The 22,120-nt window shown below is 45.3% G+C and overlaps 1 protein-coding gene across 1 annotated transcript in view; it reads right to left on the bottom strand.

Annotated features, from left to right (window-relative positions):
- zfhx4 (zinc finger homeobox 4) overlaps nt 1-22,120 on the bottom strand; it is a 98,973-nt gene that overhangs the window by 36,284 nt on the left and 40,569 nt on the right. Inside the window, exons 4-6 of the mRNA XM_079489826.1 lie at nt 21,352-21,615; nt 20,426-20,732; nt 15,849-16,402 (exon numbers count right to left, since the gene is read on the bottom strand). Of these exons, the coding sequence (XP_079345952.1) occupies nt 15,849-16,402; nt 20,426-20,732; nt 21,352-21,615 (1,125 nt within the window). The remainder of the gene's footprint in view (nt 1-15,848; nt 16,403-20,425; nt 20,733-21,351; nt 21,616-22,120) is intronic.

Raw genomic sequence — 22,120 nt, 5'->3', positions numbered from 1 at the left:
TACATATACACTTTTTTTCCCCTAAATATTGAACCCATGAACTTAGAGATTAAATAATAACTACAGTGGGTCCATTGTAACACAGATAATCAGTTTTCCTGAAAAGTTACGGTTTTGTACATAAGGTTTCTGCACGACAGTGACGATATGCTGGAGCTCACACGCAAAAAAACTAAACGCACAATGGCTATGTTACGCACAAACACCTCGAAACGCACCCCCCTCTCTCTCTCCCTCTCTCCCTCTCCCCCCCAAGGCAATGCTGTGGTTTGATTTAAAGACACCAGAGATGTGAAACGTAAGAAACAAAAACAAACTAAAGAAAATCAACCCTCCCTCCCCTCACATTGTCCTCCTTTCCCTTTTCTTTCCTACCTAATCACTCGCTCTCGCAAATCAAAAGGAACACATTTCTGGAGCGCTGTGAATTGTGCCTCTCGCGTTTCTGCAGTTTCTTTCCCTCCCTCCTGGCTGTTACATGTGATTACAGCTCTGGGGTTGTGTGTGCTGTGCTCTTGTGCTGTGCTGTGCTGTGCGTAGAGGAGAGGAGAGGAGAGGCAGAGCCGAGCGCCTGTGGGCTAGCTTAGCTTAGGTCACCCAATAATAATAAGCATCCATCGCATAATGGCAGCCAAGGCAAATAAATGAATTATCACAATGAGTCTTTCATACTATGTTTCTGCTGCTCCTCCTCTCTCCCCCACTCTCTCTCTCTCTCTGTCTATCTCTCTCTCTGCATCTCTATCTATCTCTCTCTCTCTCTCTCTGTGTTCCTCCTCATTGGCAATGTGTGGTTGTCAGCAGAAAAACGGTAAAATGGTAATTTGACTGAGCCGAGCGAGGCCCTGGAAAATAATACAACTGAATTATTGCTTTATGGATATCACCCTGTGAGCGATTGCGTTGGGGCTTATGTCTTCCACTTTTTGGGAGAATTCACATGTCCACACTCAAGCACGCACACACATGTAAGTATGACGCAAGTGTGTCTGACACTGTGGGGCAAAGGTCAATTTGAAGTTCATGGGCTTGCTGACCTCATTGGCCTGTTTGCCACACACACACACACACACACACACACACACACACACACACACACACACACACACACACACACACACACACACACACACACACACACACACACACACACACACACACACACACACACACACACACACACACACACACACACACACACACACACACACACACACACACACACACACACACACACACACACACACACACACACGACTGTAAAAAAACAACCCTGGTAAATGCATTCAACATGACTCATTCGTTCTGCTCCTATATGTCTCTCTACATCTCATTGTTGAATACGGCAGTATGTTGGTATCGAGTGTTGTATATAGTATCACTGAATACATATACGTTGTGTTGTTGTACAGGACAGTATCCATGTCACAAAATATATTAAAGAACAGATGGACACAGAACAGAACACAAGCTTTGTCAGGCACACACAAACCCTTGTATTATCCATATTTCAACGCTTTTTCCATGAATGGACGCCTAGGCTACTTCGTCATACTGTACTGCAGTGTCACACAAAAGTAGCGTACACAGCACGCACACAATGCGTAGAGTTGTCAGCTTGTAGATCGGCTATTTTCCAAAGATTTGTAAAGTGAAAGTGGATTAACCCATTTTGACCTGAGATCAGATTTTAAAAATGTCAGTCGTTCTTCGATTTTTCAAAAATAGCAGACCTACAAGCTCGTAGCGCGCCACTCGGTGGCGCGCTATGAGCTTGTAGATCTGCTATTTTTCAATAGCTAAAGCATAACATAATGCTAACACCAAAAGGGGTTCCCTCCCAAAATGGGTTAAGTGTGTCAGTGGGTTTTATGCATATCGAACCAATGAAAAGTAACAAGAGCTTGTGACTAAATATAGTAACTACACTGGATCCATCGGAGGAGTTATTTTTACTCAAAAGTGATGGTTTTGGACATACAAGGTTTTCACCCGACAGACGATTATGTTTTTAGCTTTTCATGTGTGTTTGTGTGTTCACATGTGTGTGAAGCATCTTGAAAGCCCAACCCGCCACGGAAATGGATCAGTATTTACATTAGCATTGCATTTAGCCCATACGGCTCAGCCACTTACTCCCTATTATCCGTGGTGACCCTGGCCCATTAGGGTCTGAAAGCCCCAGCGCTTGTCTCCATCGCTGCAAGGTGAGGCTGACCAGAACACCCCCCCCCCCCCCCCTTTAAACCAGCAATTCTCAACATGCTGTGGGATGTGAGGAGTCTGCAAGTGGGCCACCAAATAATTGGGGGAAACATTAAGATTTTAGCAATGATATAACATTAATATATATATTTTTAAATGATGTGAAAAATATAAATGGTATTTGTTTCTGACCAGTCAACATGGCAGTCGTTAAGTGCTCAGATTGGTGGGTGGCGACCGATTGAGATTTTCAAGTGGGCCCTGCCCTGACCCAGAAATAGGTCGGGAACCCATTTCCCTGCCTAAACCATCTCGGTGATGAGATTATCTCTTTCTCTTCAAAAAGACAATACTCATTTTGTGTCGCATGTCAGTTAATCAGCATTGACGCTGTTTAAAATGTTTTAAACTGGTCTTTTGGGGCCGTAAAAGCGTAATTTATGCTCCATCACATCCGTCACATTCCGTCTAAAAGAACAGATCTACACGCTTGTGAATAGCTAACAGTTCTTCTAGCCGAGCGACACCAGCGTTCTAGTTCGAGTATAACTGCGGCATCTAAGACATCCACGCTAACCTGGATATTGTCATTGAACTCCACCTGAAAGGAAAGCGAGAGAAACCGCTTTCCTGCCAAGAGTAACAATGATTTTTTTCCCCCCTTCTTCTTCTTGCCATGTTAAAAATGGAAACTTACTCTTTCTATAGAGAGAAACATAACAAGGAAATAAGGATAGATATATGAGAGGGTTTTTTTTGTTTTTTTTTCGTCTTTGAAAAAAAGACAAAGAAAGATTGAGAGCCGGGGACTAAGACAGAGTAGGGAGAACAAAAGAACAGAAGATCGAAAGAGAGAGAGAGAGAGAGAGAGAGAGAGAGAGAGAGAGAGAGAGAGAGAGAGAAGAGAGAGAAGAATCTTGAAGAGCATAGTTGGGGCTCAAATCACTAATTACACATTCCTGGGCCTGTGAAGGGGAGTATTGTTTCCCGGTTAGCTCCTGCTCTGTCGCATGGTTTCACTTAGCACAAAACAAAAGGTACAAGGAACAAAACACACAGAGTCTAATACCACTGGGCCTGCTAATGACAGAAATGGGAGAAATTATCCAACCCCGAGGTGGATCCTCGTGAGAAAATGGCTGGTGATTACCGGGACAAAGGAGAGCTCATTTTGAAAACCCATCTCAAAATGGCAGACCTGAGGCTTTCTCTCCTTCCCACTTTTAAAAGAACGACCTTTTATCGAACAGACGTGTAGCCTGTCAGAGGGCTATTTTTTTTATCGTGACGTCATCTCATAATAACCTCCTAAAAAAAAAGAAAATCTATAAATATTTGTATTAATTCACAAGAATGTCGCACTTCTTCCCCGTCTTGAAAACCTGTCTCTTCTACTTGTGTTCACTCAATGGGAGGAAAGGCCTTTACAGCTGAGAGCTATACAGTGCTGCTTGAGGTTTTCCTGCATGTCTTCTTGAGTGTGTGTGTGTGTGTGTGTGTGTGCGTGTGTGTGTGTGTGTGTGTGTGTGTGTGTCTGTGGGCGCGTGTGTGTACATTTTAGAGAGCTATCTCTGCCAGGAGAGAGAGTGGCAGTGCACACACACACACACACACACAATGAGTGGAGCTCTTCAGCGCTGCTCTTTTGCATATTGCCACAGGAAATCAAACACGGCATGTTTGACCTACAAGGTGGCACACTTGATCTCATCCTCCGTTCCACGCAGAAGAGGCCATTGATTCACTTCAAGTCTGCCGTTCTCTCACAGCTCGTCACCGCTGCCTCGTCACCGGCGTTAACAAAAACACCAACAGCTGAAACCTGAGTCATGCTTGTAATATCTGATCCACAAGCTTGTAGATTGACTATAAGTGGTGTGCGACGCCTGTAAATACGTACAAATCTAAGCAGACGTAAAAATCAGCGTTTAAGCCTCTAAACAAATCCCTATGTCACGAACGTGCTCCCGTGCAACAAACAAAAAACACCCCGGACACACCGTGGAACCCTCGTAAAACGGATAATGACGACTTGCGAGTGGCTCTAGTTAAGCGAAGGAACCTACCATTTTTCCAGTTGGCGGGGGGAGGGGGTGGGGGCGGGCGGGCGGGCAGGGGGGTAAGCCGATAGCGGGTGACGGTGTTAGGATCCCCTGGCCGGTAGCGTTTGTCCAGGCCTCTGCCCGACTAAAGGAAGGATATTGTTTTCCCCTGAAAAAGCCTCAGCCACAGTCCACATACCAGCGTCCACTCAACATACCAATGGGCTCTTTGAAGATTACTCAAATGTTTGCCTTTGTTCCCCCCCCCCCCCTTCTCCTCCCTGCACATCCCCTACGCCCAAATCCTCACCCACACTCCTGCCACGCCAGTGTTGCCAGATTTTGTGAAAGAAACAAGCAACCAGGCCTCGCTTCTACTAAGCACACTTGGCAACACAGGAAGAGAGAGAAGAACGGGGAACAGGGTTAGAGAGGGGAAGAAAAGAGACATAGGAGGGAGGGAGAAAAAAAAAAGTATCACAGACTTTCAGAAAGCAGTGGGGAAGTGATCCCACTGCCACCACCAACCCCCCAATGTCATTCAAATCCAAAATGGCCGCCTCCATAAGGAAGGGATGAGCGGCTGCTGAAAGGGGCAGCAGCGATACGACCATCGCCCCACTGCACAGTGATCTGAACATAAATCATTGCAGAGAGGAGGGAGGCATTAATGTGTTGCATCACCATTACATTACGTTGGGCGAGGCAGATAAACACAATCTCCCATCTGGATGACTTTACAGCATGAAAAAAAAAAAGAGGGGGGGAAAAAGAGAAGATTGCATTCCTTTTTCCCGTAAGGCAAACTGAACAATTAAGACTCCAAACATTCCAAAGGGATAATTTAACTAAATGTGTTGAAAACTCAAGAACCAACCCCTAGCACCCCTCCTCAACAGTCAACACACACACACACACACACACACACACGCTCGCGGCGTGCGCCAAAGTTATAGTCAAGTTGCGTGCCGCGGCATTGCGCACCGAAAATCGTGCTGACCTGGTAGATCTGCTGTTTTTTCCAGTGTGCGGCACCGGCGCGCAACTCACGTATATAGTAAATCACCCTTTTTAATCCCAAACAAGTAAAGTGGGCCTTCTATCAGGTCTATTTCAAAGCGGTTAGGGATTACCTCGCTAGTAACTAAGCTGCTTGAACTCAGAGGAGGTCAGAGCTATTGTGCCACCACCACTACAAGGCCGCAAGGCCACAACGGGAGAACACAGACCGAAAAGAACAGACCGGGGCAGGTCAGTTCCTCTGCTGCTACATCCCCTCTATATACATCTGTCTGTCCCTCTCTCTTTCAATCCCTCCTCATCATCATCCCCTCAATCGTTGTCTGGTTGAACCGGACAGATGCGTTGGTACTCGGTTTGCACTTTATCTCATGTACAAAGGGCTGACACTCTTTCGGGCCCTTAATGTGGTCTTAATCTCACGTACATGCTATACGTACTGCTATGTGGACCTACTGAACACAGTCGGTCTACAAGCTCTGCGTTGTTGTGAGCTTGTAGATCGTCAGTGTTCGGTGCACGGCACCAGCAAGCAGTATAGAGTGAGGCTTACCTCTCTCTCTCTCTCTCCCCCCTCACACACACCATGTAATCAAATATCTCCCACTACTTATCTATTCACTGTGCACCTAATGGTTAAAATCAATTATAGCTGGAATGCTTGCATACCCGACCACATGCCGATAATGACACAGACAGACAGAGAGCGAGAGAGAGACACAGAGAGAGAGAGATCTGGGACCGTTCCAAGGGAGGGACAATTACCTTCAATCGATTGATTATTGATCGGGAAGGGTGTTGAGGAGTATTTCAGTTCAACTTTGTCCATATCAATATCCTGATAGCTTCATGAGGGCAATGCCAAGAATAGCAGCACTGTTTAAAGCGCCCTGCCATATATGAATCCATTTCACCTCAAATCATATTTCACGTTATCCGTCCTCGAAAAAAAAGAAATGTTTTCCATTAAGATTATATTTACATAAACAGATGTGGTATGACTTTTTTGCACAAAATTAGTCATGCAATTAGATGTCAGGTGATTTTCTATTTTTCAAAAGACCCACGCTAATAAATTCACCCAGGTTTGTGGGGGCGTTGGGGGGGTATTCAGATGAGACGGAGTCACAAAATAAAATAAAAAGGAGACAAACTCCCGCTGACTGCCTTTGTTCCCTAGTGCTGCATCCCTGTGACGTTTCCCCTCCCCACACACACACACCCGCACACCCACACACACACATAACACACACACACACACCCGCACTCACACACAATCCCCCACACCTCCCTCGCTATCGTTCTCATACCTGTCAGCTCCGATCTGCTTCACAGTCTCCTGCACACAGACAAACGGACTCGGCCCGCATGGCCTCCGACTCGGCCCGGCCCAAATGACCCACACAGGATTGGGGGGGGGGGGGTTCACATTGGGGGAGGGGGGTGGCTGGGGGGGCTTTAAGGAGGATCACATGTGGCTATTAATATCAGGAGGAAACCGTCCCTGTCCACACATACACACCACCCACCCTGCACACGAGAAAAGTAGTGCAGTATATTGTTGTTACTGTCGGGTAGAAAGCTTGTATCTCCATATTTCAACTTTCAATTTTATTTTTTGTAAATTAATGTCCTACTTCTTCATACAAGAGGGTTGCACAAAAGTAGTGAGACTAGCCAATATACAAGCTTACAAAGCGTTGAGTTGCGTTTAAAGTAAAAGATCTTACCAGGAGCTACAGTACAGTGGAATATAAACTGGGGGTTGAGGGGGTCGCTCTAGCATGTGCGCACGCACCCACCATCTGGTTAAGGCACTCTTAACGAAAATAGGGGAAATTCATATTAATATCTATGAGGATTATTAGGGAGAAGAGGAGGGAGGGGTGCTACGCGCACGCACACACACACACGCACACACGCACACACGCACACACAATGTTATGCTTACGTTTAATTACCCGCCCCTCCCCCACCTGGGACCTCTGAAAGATGTCCATTGTAATCGTCATGCAGGTGAAAGAGGACACCATTTGAATAATCTAATAACTAGCCTCACTGAGACAGAGAGACACAGAGAGAGAGAGAGAGAGAGAGAGAGAGAGAGAGCTCATTGTTATTAACTTGTTTTCATTATTAGTATTGCTTGTTATTCACTTGCTTTGGCAACGTAAAACATATTTTATCATGCCAATAAAGCCTCGTTTTTAATTGAATTGAGAGAGAGGGAGAGAGAAAGGGAAAAGACAATGACAAATAGACCCAGAGAGAGAGACAGCCAGGGAGACGGAGAGAAAGACAGAAACAATAAAAAGACGGAAAGAGAGAGAGAGAGAGAGAGAGAGAGAGAGAGAGAGAGAGAGAGTTATCCTAAGTTGCACTGTGGGACCGCTCTGTTTGCACGTTTCTTAATTATCTTTTAATTGCACATACTTTCCTGAGTTTTGATTGTTTTATTTCACACTTGCTTTGGCAATGTAAACAGTCTTTTTTCCCCCTTTCCTTCCAATAAAGTGAGACGGAGAATGCAGTGAACCCACTGACACACTGATTTGTCCGGCTCCATTAGCAGACCGGGAAATCTCCATCTACACGTATGTACGTATGTACCATCTTTCTGAGCGCTAATAGCATCTGTGAACGCTCTCTCATGTTTGCTCTCTCTGACACTCTCTCTCTAGTTCGTTGAATTAGTCTCCGACTGTGAGACAAGGACAGAGAAATCTGTGAGTACTGCCAGCAACACCTATATATATAGTGTGTGTGTGAGTGCGTGCGTGTGTCATAAATGGCGCCATGCATTTGAAATGGAGCCCGTCTCTCTCTTCTAGATTCTAAGGGCCAGCACAATGGCTTTTTATGCAAATCTGACGGAGTCAATCTCCTGTCCATTTCCCCATCACACAGGTCCAAATGACAGTCCAATAATTAGGCCTGCATATATATAGGGCCATTTGATTTTCAAATGAGAGCGGGCAGGGGCTGACCCAAGCTAATAGCAGAGGCACCGCGCTAGACTTAATATCGCGCGCGCACGCACGCACGCGCACACGCACACGCACACACACACACACACACACACACACACACACACACACACACACACACACACACACACACACACACACACACACACACACACACACACACACGAGAGAGAGAGAGAGATATGATGGGCACGGCAATCTTAAGACAGACAGAGGGACAGCCAAAGAGAGACAGACAGACAGCCAGAGAGACAGGCAGACAGAGGGACAGCCAGAGAGAGACAGAAAGAGATGGAGAGAGATACGAGAATCTTTATAAAAGGAGGAAAACAAGAAAGAGCCTGTTCTTTTCAGGAATACAAATTCTGGACTGCTTCTTCTCCTCCTTAGACCCCCCCACCTCCTTCCTCCCATCATTCTCTCATTTAATTCACCCTCCCCTCTTTTCCAAGCCAGCCGTGGTGTTGCCAAGAGGATCATGGGTAATGAGATGGCCTATCTGCCGCTCCCCTGGGGAGGGATAGAAAGAGAGGGAGGGAGTGGGAGGGAGGGAGAAAACTGCAGGACAGAGGGACACAGACAGGAAGAGGGAAAACTGAGACAAAAATATGGAGAGAGAGAGAGAAAGAGCTAGAGATGTTTCTCTCAGACACGTGAGATGGACCCCAGACATACATCCACCTGAAAGAAAGTGAACATCTGATGAACAGGTGCGGTGGTGCGTGCGCACGTGTGCATGCGCTTGTATGTGTGTGTGGTCCTTGAACATGCCACATTGACCATGAACATTCTCTATTCTTAATGACCCAGTGGATCGCACTGCACCGAGATCTCTGCACACACACACACACACACACCCACACACACACACACACACACACACACACACACAAACCCCCGCCATAGTGCTCCAGCACTTGTAAAAAAAGGTACTGAAAGATTTACTCCCTTTCTCTTCGTGTGCATTTAGGCCAATGTTTGTTATTCAAAATCATAACTGCTGCCATACATCACCGTCTTCAACGCTAAGCCAAACATTAGCCAGCGGGCCAGCTATGGACATGCCACGCTACATCACCCTTTAATAGACAGCTGGCCTCATCCACTAGCTAGCATGGAGATGCAAGTTGCACCGTACGTCAGGAAAGCTTCAAACCAAATCTGAAAATGTCAATGTTTCTGCAGAAATTGAGAAAAGCGGTTGATTGTTAGTAATTAAACATAACACAGTATACATATGTAGTTACTGTAGTGCAGAAACCTAGCAGGCCTATACAGTATATCTCCGTACTTCAACTTGATGTTTTTTTAAGTGGTAAAGTGGGCAGAGGTAAGAGTGCCCACCACCACAGAGTTTGTGGGTTAGAATCCACCGCGATCGATCCGGAACGAACACAATTGACCCGTGTTCAGAGGGAGGGTGATAATAATTGTCACTGCACGTAATCATATATACGGGCTGGGGCGGCACCTGTGAGCGGGGAGTGCTGGGCGGAAGGAGCAGGTCGAAGGTTCTACGTCCCCACATGGAAATGTGTGTGGGGAGGAATTAATTGGCACAACCAATAAATTGGGGGCGAAAAGAGGGGTAAAAAGAAAAACGTGGGTTTTTATGAATACCGAACCGAACCCAATGAAAAGTATTAAAAAGAGCTTTCATTAAATCATAACTATACATGCACTGGTTCTGGATTTGTGCAATAGGTTCTACGTGTGGGCGACAATATGAAGTCAGTTACAGTCAAATTGTATTTTCATAAAGCTTCTACAGGATGGAGGTTATTTGCACTGAACGGTTGAGTTGATGCCACTGAGGTAGAGAGCTGCCCACTGCGTTCTTCTCAAAACAATCTCATACACTATATGGAGAGAGAAAATGTACAGAATACACACGGCGTTAATTCACACTAGCACACACACACACACACACACACACACACACACACACACACACACACACACACACACACACACACACACACACACACACACACACACACACACACACACACACACACACACACACACACACACACACACACACACACACACGCACACGCACACACGCACACACGCACACACGCACACACGCCCAGGGATGGGACGATAATGGTCATTAGGTTTATCGTTAAAAAACAGTTTTCAATGTATTGAGAAATTGTCCATCTGGGTCATAGTTGGCACTGTAGGTTACTTGAACCACTTGCAAGTGGTTAATTAACAAAGGTTTTAAGCCTATTTAGATAATAGTGATAATATCGGTAACAGAAATTATTTTGGCAACAATAATCGTGAAATGAAACTTTCTTATCATCCCACGCGCACGCACGCACGCACGTCGCACACGCACACGCAACCAAGCAGACCATCACAAATCGTTCTCAACCAATCCAGCAGTGAGATGGTGACCTTCCACCATCCCCATATAAGGTCTATTGTGTGCCCACCTGCTGTGGCTGTGACATGGGATGACTTGCTGCTAATGTCATCTTCTCCCTTTCAAAGGCCCAGGAAAAAAAGCCCTTCAATTTCCCCCTCAGAACTACTCCCGTCGTCCGCTGTACAAAGAGGCCCATAAAAAATCTCCTGAATATGCTTTTTGTTTTTGAATCTTCAAATGATTTCCCATGCCATAAAGATATTCTGTGTTTTCCAAAAAAGCCCAGATGGTGAAGTCGTCAAGCCTTCCTCGGCTCCTTTTGTTGCACGAGGCCAACCTCCCTCCGCGTGCCCCCGTGTGTCTTTCACCTCCACCCAGACATAAAAAGGAGAGAGGTGTTTTTGTGTTCAAATAAGGAAAAAGGACATTTCTTCCCCTTTCTTTCCTTCCTTCCTATTCCGTGCTGTTGGGTGGAAGCGTTATTACGTCCAAAGCTGTTACTTTTCAGGATTCAAATTCTAAAACGGCAAAACGCAACCGATCCACAGGCTTAAAACGTGTCACGATGCAAGGCGTTTCGAGCTTGTAGATCGGCGATTATCACGACTTCTGTGTGACACTGTAGTGTGACGGAGTAGGGCGTTCATTTACGGGGAGCAAAAAATATAAAAAGGTAAAATACGGACATAAGAGGTTTCTGCCCGACGACATTTTACTTCCCTCCCCGTCTTCGCTTGCTCTCTCTCTCTCTCTCTCTCTCTCTCTCTCTCTCTCTCTCTCTCTCTCTTTTACAACCACATGTCCAAGGGTAAAATAGTGGGCCGGCTGCCAGAGGCTTTAAAAGCGTCATCTGTGAAACACATTTGGTGGAGGGCTATGGGGTAGGTGAACGGGCGGGGGCGCGGGGTGGATGGGTGCACCGAGCGGGCATCGGGATGACCCTCTCCTGCCATTTCGGCTGGATCAGCCTCCCTCTCTTTTTCCCTTTCTCTCTCTCTCTCTTTCCCTCCCTCCCTCCCTCCCCCTCTCTCTCTCTCTCTCTTTTCCTTCTCGCTTTCATTGGCGCGTGTGCACGCCTTACAGGATCCTCCCCGCTATTCATCTCTGCTCGGCAACTAAACGAGAAAGGATTACATGAGAGATATATTCAGACAGACCGCCTCCATGTTGTGTTTTCTCCGCGGCGATTGTCCTCCTGGGGGGTCTTTTGGACTGTACTTATTTATTTATTTTAAATTTAAAAAAAATATAATAAAAGGGTTTCTTTGTATTACTAAATGGCTGCCAATGTTTCAGCGAGCACAGACGTATCTGGCAGTTGTGTTGGTAATGAATCAACTTTGAAAGAGCTTGCCAAAAGTTGCTCACAGGTCTGAAATGTGCGTGGCACGCATGCGCATGTGCACACACACACACACACACACACACACACACACACACACACACACACACACACACACACACACACACACACACACACACACACACACACACACACACACACACACACACACACACACACACACACACACACACACACACACACACACACACACACACACACACAGGAAGGTCAGTATGGACTGTACAGGGTGTACTGGTGTTAAATCACCACATTCCTCCTGATCAACATCAATCTCTCGTTTTGCTTCATGACCGCCATATTGTTGACTGAATTACGCCATGCTCCTTTTGACCACTTAAGACAGAGTTGCAACTGCACTTGGTACGCTCTTTCTTCTCCCCACTGTACGCCAAATGCCTTTGCCAAAAAATAGCCAATCTACAAGCAAGTTTGTGTAATTTAGGATTGTTTTGTTCTTGCCCGCAATGTTAAAAATGTATCATTTGTTTACCTGGTATTCTTTAGTTTCAATGTACATTATTATGATTTTTGACAGTATATTTAGACTGATGTGATCCTATAGTTTACTGAGGCGCTACACTGTCTCTCTGCATTTGATGTACGGTATGTGTTTACCATACTTATGTAAGTCACTGCTAAGTCGTCTTCTAAATGCCTAAATTGTAGCTTGTAGACCTGCTATTTTTGGCGAATGTTCCCCCCTAGAATAGGAATGCTGTATGGTATATGATGGTATACGTTTCCTATGCTACTTTCCTATGCTACTTTCCTATGCTACTCCATGGAATACAGTATCTTAAGGCTGTTTCTTCCATGTAAACATTCTAGTGTGATTGCATAGATTTTCAAATCAATGATCACAATTTTCAAAGGCTATTTGTGCTTGGTAGTAGCCTTAGTCTAGTTAGCTTTTAGGCAGTTAGCTATCTCTATTCCAACTCATGTATTCTTGTTGCTAATGAGGACCTGCAGAAGTAACTTGATAGTAGCCAGGAGAATACTGTTGAATCTATATGCCATACAACAAATTAAGACCACAGATTCAGATATATGTTAATATTTTAGGAGACCATTTGAGTAGCTTTGTGCATGGCTGTTAAGACCTCCTCTATATTTAACAAACCCATAGCAACCAGAGATGATTGCGGTTGCCGGGGGTCTGCAAAGCCAGTCAATCTATACGTCCAACTAAGAAAGTCCTAGAAGAAAAGATATGTCCTTATCATGATGTTAAGACTAGATACTCTTTGCGAATTATGTTGTCTTTTTCTGGTTTTAATAACTTCAAAGCTAATTGCCAAAGTATAACTTCAGCCAATCTATACAAGCTCGTAGCAATCCACAATCTACAAGCTTGCAGATCTGCTATTTTTGCTATCTTTGAAATGTTTTGAAACATGAAAAAGAAAGGAAATAATTATATTCTCGTCGCAATATGCATATTAAGGTATTTGGTCTTACGATGTGATGTTGGTTGGTGTTTTAGCATTTTTTATGATGTTGTTTGGTGTTTTTGGCATTTTTGGTACTTTGATTGTGCCTTGATTGTTATGTCGTTTGATATTTTTAGTTTTATGTACTTTGTACTTTATTTGTCTTATAAAGCACTTTGCGCTGCACTCGTGTGAAAATAGATCTACAAGCTCATAATTTGTTGCGGTGCGATGCGTTGTGAGCATGTAGATGGGCTAATTTCACCATTTTAAAATATTATTTAAAAAATATAATAAAAAGATAATGGTTTCGGACATAGAAGGTGATCAATCAATAGCGATGATTTATTCCATATCGCCCAGCCATGTGTTTACCGGCATCAACCAGTCCATCTGGGCGGACTTTTTTGGTCGACTGTAGAGCAATTTGAAAAGTCTGACAAAAAGAATACAACAACTATTCATATCTTCTGCCATCTAATCCCAAGGTTGAATCAACACAGGAGATATTATTTTTGTAAACTCTTTTTCATTTAGATTTTTTATTTTAAATGTTTGTTGCGTTTCATATTGAAATCCAGTATCACCTGCTTACGGTAGATACCTTGTGCAATGTATTAATCTGTGTTATTTTAATCAGCTATTTGCGATGAATACGGATTTGGAGAGCATCTCTGATGCTAATCCAGAGATGCTCTCTGGATTGCTAGGAGCGTATTCATCGCAAATAGTGCTTAAATAACCACGGTTATTGCATAACCTTTGTATATGAATATGAAACGGGATCATGAGCTCTACAGCTTTAGAAGTCTAATAAATGTTTTTCTTTAAATGATTATGTGTACAACACTCTCAAGATAGTCATAATTTATTCACAATAATTACATTAACTTATTCTCTTTGAGGTTGTATCATTATTAAATTGCTGACTTAGTGTATGTTTGTGTTATTCTAATTAGAAGACAGAAATAAGTAAATAAAATCAATTTGGCAATTTTCACGGTGATAATTGACATGCAGGATGGACATTTTGGGTGCAGGGCATGCAAAAGTGATGGGTGGGCCGACAGGCCCGTTAACACCCACTCCTGGCGCTGCGCCAGCCTTGGAGAAGAGCTAAGTGATCTCGTGCCCACCACGTTTTCAGAGGGTCTGCACTTTGTGTAACACTGTACAGCAGAAATGCTATCAAATATTGATTAAGGAACAACCGTAGACTACAGCTAATAAGGGAATACAGACTTTGGAGGCTTGGTATAAATTTTAATTTATTAATGTAATAATTAATTTTTAATTTTTAATCATCTTATCACTGATGTTTCCACTGCCAAGAGGGATTTCATACATACAAACATGGGAACACACACACACCACACACACACACACAACTTATAGCGGTATAACCAACTCCTCGTTAAGGTAATTCACTTGATTGTACAGGTCAGGTCCATGGAAATGTAGCATCATCTCGTTAATGCTCACGACGACATCTCATGACCTAAATCAACTGAAATAAGTAGCGTGGAAACAAGCCCGGAGCAAGAGATGCCATATTGCAGTACGGGAATTCTTAACTAGCGGAGTGGATGTCAAAATGTTTTCATTTCAAAATACCGCCATAACTCTTGAGACTCTCAGAGTTACACACCTGTAGGTCCATTTGGAACCCCCTCAATGAACCCTAGGGGTCCCCACTTTGACCAAACACCTTTTCATGTTAAGTGTGACGGCACGTGAATCAGTTAAGTAAGACTAAGATGATTTGGTCTCAAGTTCCACTGACACCTCTAAGAAGGGTGACTTGGATACGGCCAGTCATAACCGGTCCTGACCGAGATAATCTCCCATTTCTTTCAGGTAGAGACATTTGAGCTGCACGCCAAATGAACAGGGTGACTCACATGGGGAAAACCGAGGATCTCTGGGCTAGATAAGCCATGGTTGCCGTCACTGTGTGTCAAGTCATGGCAGGATAATCCACATATCCCAGATATTGTGTTCATTAATGAATCTAGAAAAACTGTTACTATTTTTTAAATAGGCTACCCATTTGATCTGTATATGAACACTTATATCAGCCTTTTGTAGAACATATTATTAACAAACTTGTGCTCCGTGGTCTGCAATTGGGAGGATTGCAAAAGGCAAAAACAATCGGCTTGAATACTGTTCTCTCAGCTATCATAGGCAGCTTGTCTATCTGGAGAAGACATTATGTTTTCTATATCCTTGAGTAGTAATCAATCCGTCACTTTCTGTATTGTAACTAAGTCATCAATTTCTGCGTGCCCATTCATCCAGTTGTATCTGGTCAATAACGTAACCTTCTTCTGGTCCGTGTTTGGATACATTCCGCATGCGTTACGCGTGCAGATCGACAAATGAACTAACTCAAAAGTGTGCGTGCGTCCTCACCTTGTAGAGGCGCACGGCCGCCTCGTGCCTCTGGTTGGTGGCGTGCAGCCGCAGCTTATCCACGCTGTTGCTGTAGTAGTCGCAGGCGTTGCACTTGAGGTGCACGGGGTTGCCGATGGCCACGCACTTTAACCTCCACTGGTTGGCCTTGCCCCCTTCCTTGATGTGCGCCACCAGCTGGTGCTTCTGCATGTGCTTGTCCGTCTTGCAGTGCAGCTGGAAGTTGGCCTTGAGCTGCGTGTTGTAGCTGCACAGCTTGCACTGGTACACGTCGCCCGCCACGCAGCGCCACTCCTCCTCTGGCAGCAGGCGCTCGGCGGTCACGTGCGCGTTGAGCGCCTCCAGGCTGTCGGCGGAGTAGCGGTTGCACACGGCGCACTGGTAGAGGCGCAGCGACGGGTCGCTGATGGGCGGAGACAGCGAGGACAGCGCAGAGGGGTCCGAGGCGACCATGCCCATGCCGCCGCCCCCCATGGCGCCGGCCAGCATGGACAGGTCGTCGGCCATCAGCTGACCGCCGGCCAGCCGGAGCTCGGCCGAGAGGTCGTTGTTCACTGCGGAGAGAGCGAGAGAGAGACAGAATCACTGTGATGTTTTTGTGCAAAGGCCGTCGTTTTGGTAGTTTCCAGAAGGAGGGCGGGGGGAGCCAGGGGGGAAAAAAATAAAGATAAAATAAAAAATAAAATGTTTTCAAAAGGTTCTCTACATATTTAAAAATAGCATATTCATAATTTCATCCGCTACAGTATGTACAGGGTTAGACATAAGGAGCATTAGCATAGCAGCAGGCATGTACTATACACGATAGAGAGAGACACACAGGGAGGCAAAAGAAACAAGAAGGACTGAAAACACAGGATAAGGGTGAAGTGGAGAACGGGACGACTCTTTCTTATTCAAATACGAACAGTGAGCAGAGTGAGTTCTCTGTACGCGCTGCTCTCACACAAAAGGTTTTGATCAAAAAAAAAGAAAGCCTCACAGAGCACTGCAGATCGCCTACAAAGCCTTGCATATAAGAAGAACAAAAAAAGAAAAACCTAATAGGATTGAATCAGGATCAATTACAATCATTCTTTTCAGCTTGCTAACTCGCTCATCAGATAGCTTTAATTACCACTCTCAGCGAGGGTGGGACAGATGGTTTTGGGCCTGCAAGCTTCTATCTCTCTCTTTCTCTCTCTCTCTCTCACACGGAGAAGCCGAGAACGGTGATCGATACGTCACACACACACATCCCTCTGTTTCCGCACCTCCCCACCGCCGCCTACCCAAAGAACAAAAACACATGTGCCATTCATGTAATTGTAATTAACTCCTTCGTTTGATGTTTTCCCCTCTCTGCGCACGTTACCAAAGCTCAACACGCCTTTTTTTCTCTCTCTCTCTCTCTTCTCGTTCTCCCTCCAGATAGCGTTGACACAGGATCTGACTGCAACACAGAGGATTTAATTATTACATGTTTTCTAGCCTCTTTGGCGGTTTTGTTCTTTTACAGTCAAAGTACAAATCCGCCAATTAGTGGATGACTAACGAGCAGGATGCACGCCCGTGCCTGTGTGTGTGTGTGTGTGCGTGTGTGTGTGTGTGTGTGTGTGTGTGTGTGTGAGACAGAAGAGGAAAAAGAAAAACAGAGAGAGGAGACATGTGGTGGTTTTTACTATCTGGTGATCAAAACCCAACCACAAGAGCTTTCACACTCTGTAAATCCATGACAAGGCTGAGGGGAGAGAGAAAGCAGGCATGTGTTAATCATCATAACTTTAGTCATAACTTTAAATATGACCAAATTATAATGAGCGTGTGTGAGTGAGTGAGTATTTGTGTGAGTATTTGTGTGTGTGTGTGTGTGTGTGTGTGTGTGCGTGTGTGCGCGTGCGTGCGTGCGTGCATGCGTGCGTGAGCGCGTGCGTGAGCGGGTGCGTGCAGTATCTGTAGATCAATCTACAGCCACAGCCAATCTGACTACATCCTTGATTTATACTTACAAATTCAAAAATAGATAAAACGTAGCAGATCTACTTTTGATACGTTTGTGTGACGCCGTGTTATGATCAAGCAGGGTGTTAATTAACAGAAGACTACGGAGATAAGCAACGATGTGCTTCCACTAAGACACATTTCCCGCGACCACAGAGACGAAACTGAAGCGGCACATCCGCTTTGCACCTGGGTCGTTTTTGGGGGTTTCCGCTGTACTGTACAGACTGTATGACGGAAGCATTTGAAAACTATGGGAGGCAACAGACTGGCTGGAGAAGACTATAAACCTATGGATGTTTGTGACCACGGTGGGAAGCTGTGCGCAGATTTACTGTATCAGAGTAAATCACAGGCAGGACATGTGCCTGGCTGGGCTGTGACCTCCGCGCGAGAGGAGGGAGTGGGCGTGCAACACTGCGGGGTCATTGTTAAATCTCTCGCTCTCTCCTCAGGGAATCCGCTTCCTGCTGTATGAGTGCATGAGAGAGAGTTTGAGCCATGTGTGTCACTGTATGAGGTGTGTGTGCGACGCGTGTGCGTGTGAGCGCGCGATATCTCTCTCCAGGGTGAGGGAAGGTGGGTTAGTGTGTGTGTGCGTAGGGGAGGGGAGAGAGGATGGATTAAGCTGACTTAAGAAAATTACGAATGAGAGATTAAGAATAATTCTCATGCGGTGTCTCATAATCATGTTTTAATCAGCGAGAGGGGTCAGAGCAAGGAGACAATGACAGGGGTGACAATCTGACAGAGCAGATAAGCTCTGGATGGCGGGGAGGAGAGAGCCAGGGAGGTGGCTACGAGGTAAAAGGAAAGAAATGGAGTGAAAGGGAAGGAGAGTGTGCGAGAGAGAAGGGACAAAAATGGCCACCATGAAAGGTCAGGTGGAAAAGGATTAAAATAATAATTCCCACGTGGCATGAGATACAGAAGAACTGCAAGGAATAAACGCAAAAAAAAACAAGTCTATGTCCAGATTGGTAGGTGATTTGAAATGCATTTCAAATCAATTTAAACATTCGTGAGTCTGGACGGTCTAGCCACTCGAATGGGATATCAAATAATGGTCAACATTAACCCATTTTGGGCGGGAACCCCTTTTGGTGTTAGCATTATGTTATGCTTTAGCTATTGAAAAATAGCAGATCTACAAGCTCATAGCGCGCCACCGAGTGGCGCGCTACGAGCTTGTAGGTCTGCTATTTTTGATAAACCGAAGAACGACTGACATAGAAACATAGCTTTTTCAGAAAACTGTCAGGATTTGGAAGACATTTTTAGAATCTGATCTCAGGTCAAAATGGGTTAACGTATCCATCTCTGTCCGTGTATCTGCCTATATGGATATGACTGCCGTCATAGAGGCCTTAACACGTCCACCCGAATGAAAATGCACGTCAATGCCGGAGAGACCCGCACGGATCCATGTTGTGTAATGTTCAGTGGGGTCCAGATGGGTTCAGATTCTATTTCACCTTCCAACCTGGGACCTTTGGCTTCGCCGGCAGGATCCCCTACTAGCCTAAACCATTCATCTATGGTCGCCAGACTGGCCTACCATACTCCAACCGGCCTTCTTCCTCCCTAGACCAGGGGTTCTCAACCCGTGGGTCGCGACCCCTCGGGGGGTCGCCAAATTATTTTAGGGGGTCCCCAAATTATTTTCAAAAAAAGAAAAAAAGATGTATTTAAAAAAAAAAAAAATCACGATTTTTCAAAAATAGCAGACCTACAAGCTCATAGCGCGCCACTCGGTGGCGCGCTATGAGCTTGTAGATCTGCTATTTTTAAATAGCTAAATTATAACAATGCTTAAAACACCAAAAGGGGTTCCCGCCCAAAATGGTTTAAGGTTATTGTAGCAGTCAATTTATATTGGGGGTCGGGAGGGGGCGGGGCGGGGGTCCCGAGACGTTGCCAAAGCATTTTCGGGGGTCCCCGGCCAAAAACGTTGAGAACCCCTGCCCTAGACGGAGAAATTAGCCATCCGGTAGCCCATTTGGGGTTGATGGCCTATTGCCTCAGTCCAGGTGAAGGAACATTGATCCTATCAGGACACCGTTGTCTGCTGCCACAGAGGAGATCTGCAGCGTGACCTCAGGGTGATGACACGTTGTCTGCGCCACTTTGCACGTACGTGTACTCAGCGCCGACAGTGTACGTGGTTACCACAGCAACCAATACAGACACTGTCTGAACAGACATATGATGTGATCACCTGTGGACTGGACAGGCAGGCCTAAAGACTGTATTTGATAAACAGTCTTGAACAAAGACTAAGTGGGAAGAGATAGTGAAAAAGACAACAAGGCGCAAAAATACGAAGACAAAGAATTACAAAATAAAATAAATAAGATAGTCAACAACACAAAGAAAAACAAACGCAAAAATCTGGGGGAAAAAACGTACAAAAAAAGAAAGACAAAGAAATACGACGGCTAAAAATCCAGAAATATGACCAAACCCGAACACCAAATCTAAAAGACAGCAGAAGAACACACTAGGAAGAAAAAGGCAAAAAAGGACAGCTTATTAATAATGAAAAGAACCCTAAATAAAATCAATTAAAATCAAAGTCATAGAATAAAGGGACCCACCGAGTCCAGAGCCGAGCGCTGCAGCCGTCGCGGGGTCCATTTGGAACGGGTTGATCATCATCTGGGAGCAATCGGGACCCCCGAGCCCGATGCCACCGCCCGGGTTCTCCAGCTTGACGCCGGCCAGGCCCATGTTCTGGGCCAGGTAGTACTGGTAGAGCTCGGCCTCGGCCGGGGCCAGGCCCAGGTGCAGGCTGTGCTGGATCTGCTTCATGTTCTGCTGCAGCAGCATCATGTTGTGCATGTGCTTCTCGCTGGTCATGTGGATGCGCAGGTTCCTCGCCACGTTGGTCTCGTAGTCGCACACCTGCCAAGGGAGGACGCATCGGCAGAGCTCTCTTTTAGCGACGCAACAACATGAGTTAGACTTTAATATATTAGCACCCCTCACTTCACAAAAGGTGTGATTTCTTTCTTCTGGATGATCAAAAAACGTGGCTGAAACTCAAAGCTTAACAAGACATGCCCAAATAAGTAGAGTATAGGGCTTTTCAATTATCAAATTAATAATTTACAACATAAAATTATAGTGAAATAAGGTAATACATTGCGAAATGATAGTTAATACTGACACGTTATGTGAACCCAGATCATAAAATTGCTACCCAGCAATCAAAAACAGACAAGCATTCACACTTTGGTTTTACACAATTATTCAATTCCAAAAAATAAAGAATAAATCAAGTCGATGAATTGTGTGGATACAAGCCCTTCCGCTGTGAGGTCTGTCCAGCCACCTGGACAGACACCCCGTCCCCCCCGTCACTACTGTAAAATAAGCACAAATACTACGTTTGTGTGTGACGCAGGGGGTGGAATAAAGCAAGTCATTGTGATGCCGCACAGTGCCAGCGAGCCAATAAGCAGAGACGCCGCTCATCTCGGGCCAGCTACAATGATGCACTCAGTGTTTTGTTTATTATTACCTCGCAGCGCCAAGTGGGCTTCTGTTTGGGTTTGGAGGGCGAGGGCGCTCCGGGCCCGAGCCCGCAGCCCCCGCCGCCCAGTGCGCCCACCACCAGGCTGGCGCTTGGCACGGCAGGGTTGATGACGTGGTTGTGGTTGTGGTTGAACTGGGGCTCGCCGGTGCAGACGCCGCCGTTCTGCAGCGTCTGCACGTTGTTGAGGTGCTTGTCGGACTGCATGTGGATGCTCAGGTTGCCCTTGGTGGTGGTGGAGTAGTTACACACCTGGTGATAACCAAACCATAATATAAGACGACAATAGTCCCATTGTCGCTGTCGGGGCCAGAAACCTCATATGACCATATTTCATATTTGTTTAATGTTTGGGGGGGGGGTTATTAATGCTCCGCGTCACATAAAATTATAAAAACAATAGTCTACAAGCTCACAAGGTGTCAGATAGCGATGTGTTGTGAACTTGTAGGCGTGCTACTTTTGATAGTTTTGAAACATTTTGAAAGTGATAGTGGTTAAGTGGTTTTAAAAAAATATATGAAACCAATGGAAAAATGACTACATTTGGAACACAGTTTTCCATGTCCTGAAAAGTAACGGTTTTGGACATACAAGGTTTCCACCCGACAGCGACGATATGCAGTTTATAGTGTTTTATAATGAAGCAATAAGCCACACATGGTTGTGGTTTGCTGTGACTTTAGATCAGCTTGGGGGCCATTGTTAGGCCCGCCTCTTAGCTGTTCTATAATACAGAATTATTGCTTTTGTAAAA

This window comes from Electrona antarctica (genome assembly GCF_951216825.1).
Source record: "Electrona antarctica genome assembly, chromosome: 20".
NCBI classification, from domain to species: Eukaryota; Metazoa; Chordata; class Actinopteri; order Myctophiformes; family Myctophidae; genus Electrona; species Electrona antarctica.
The sequence above is the reverse complement of the archived record's forward strand: the minus strand, read 5'-3'. Positions and strand labels throughout refer to the sequence as shown.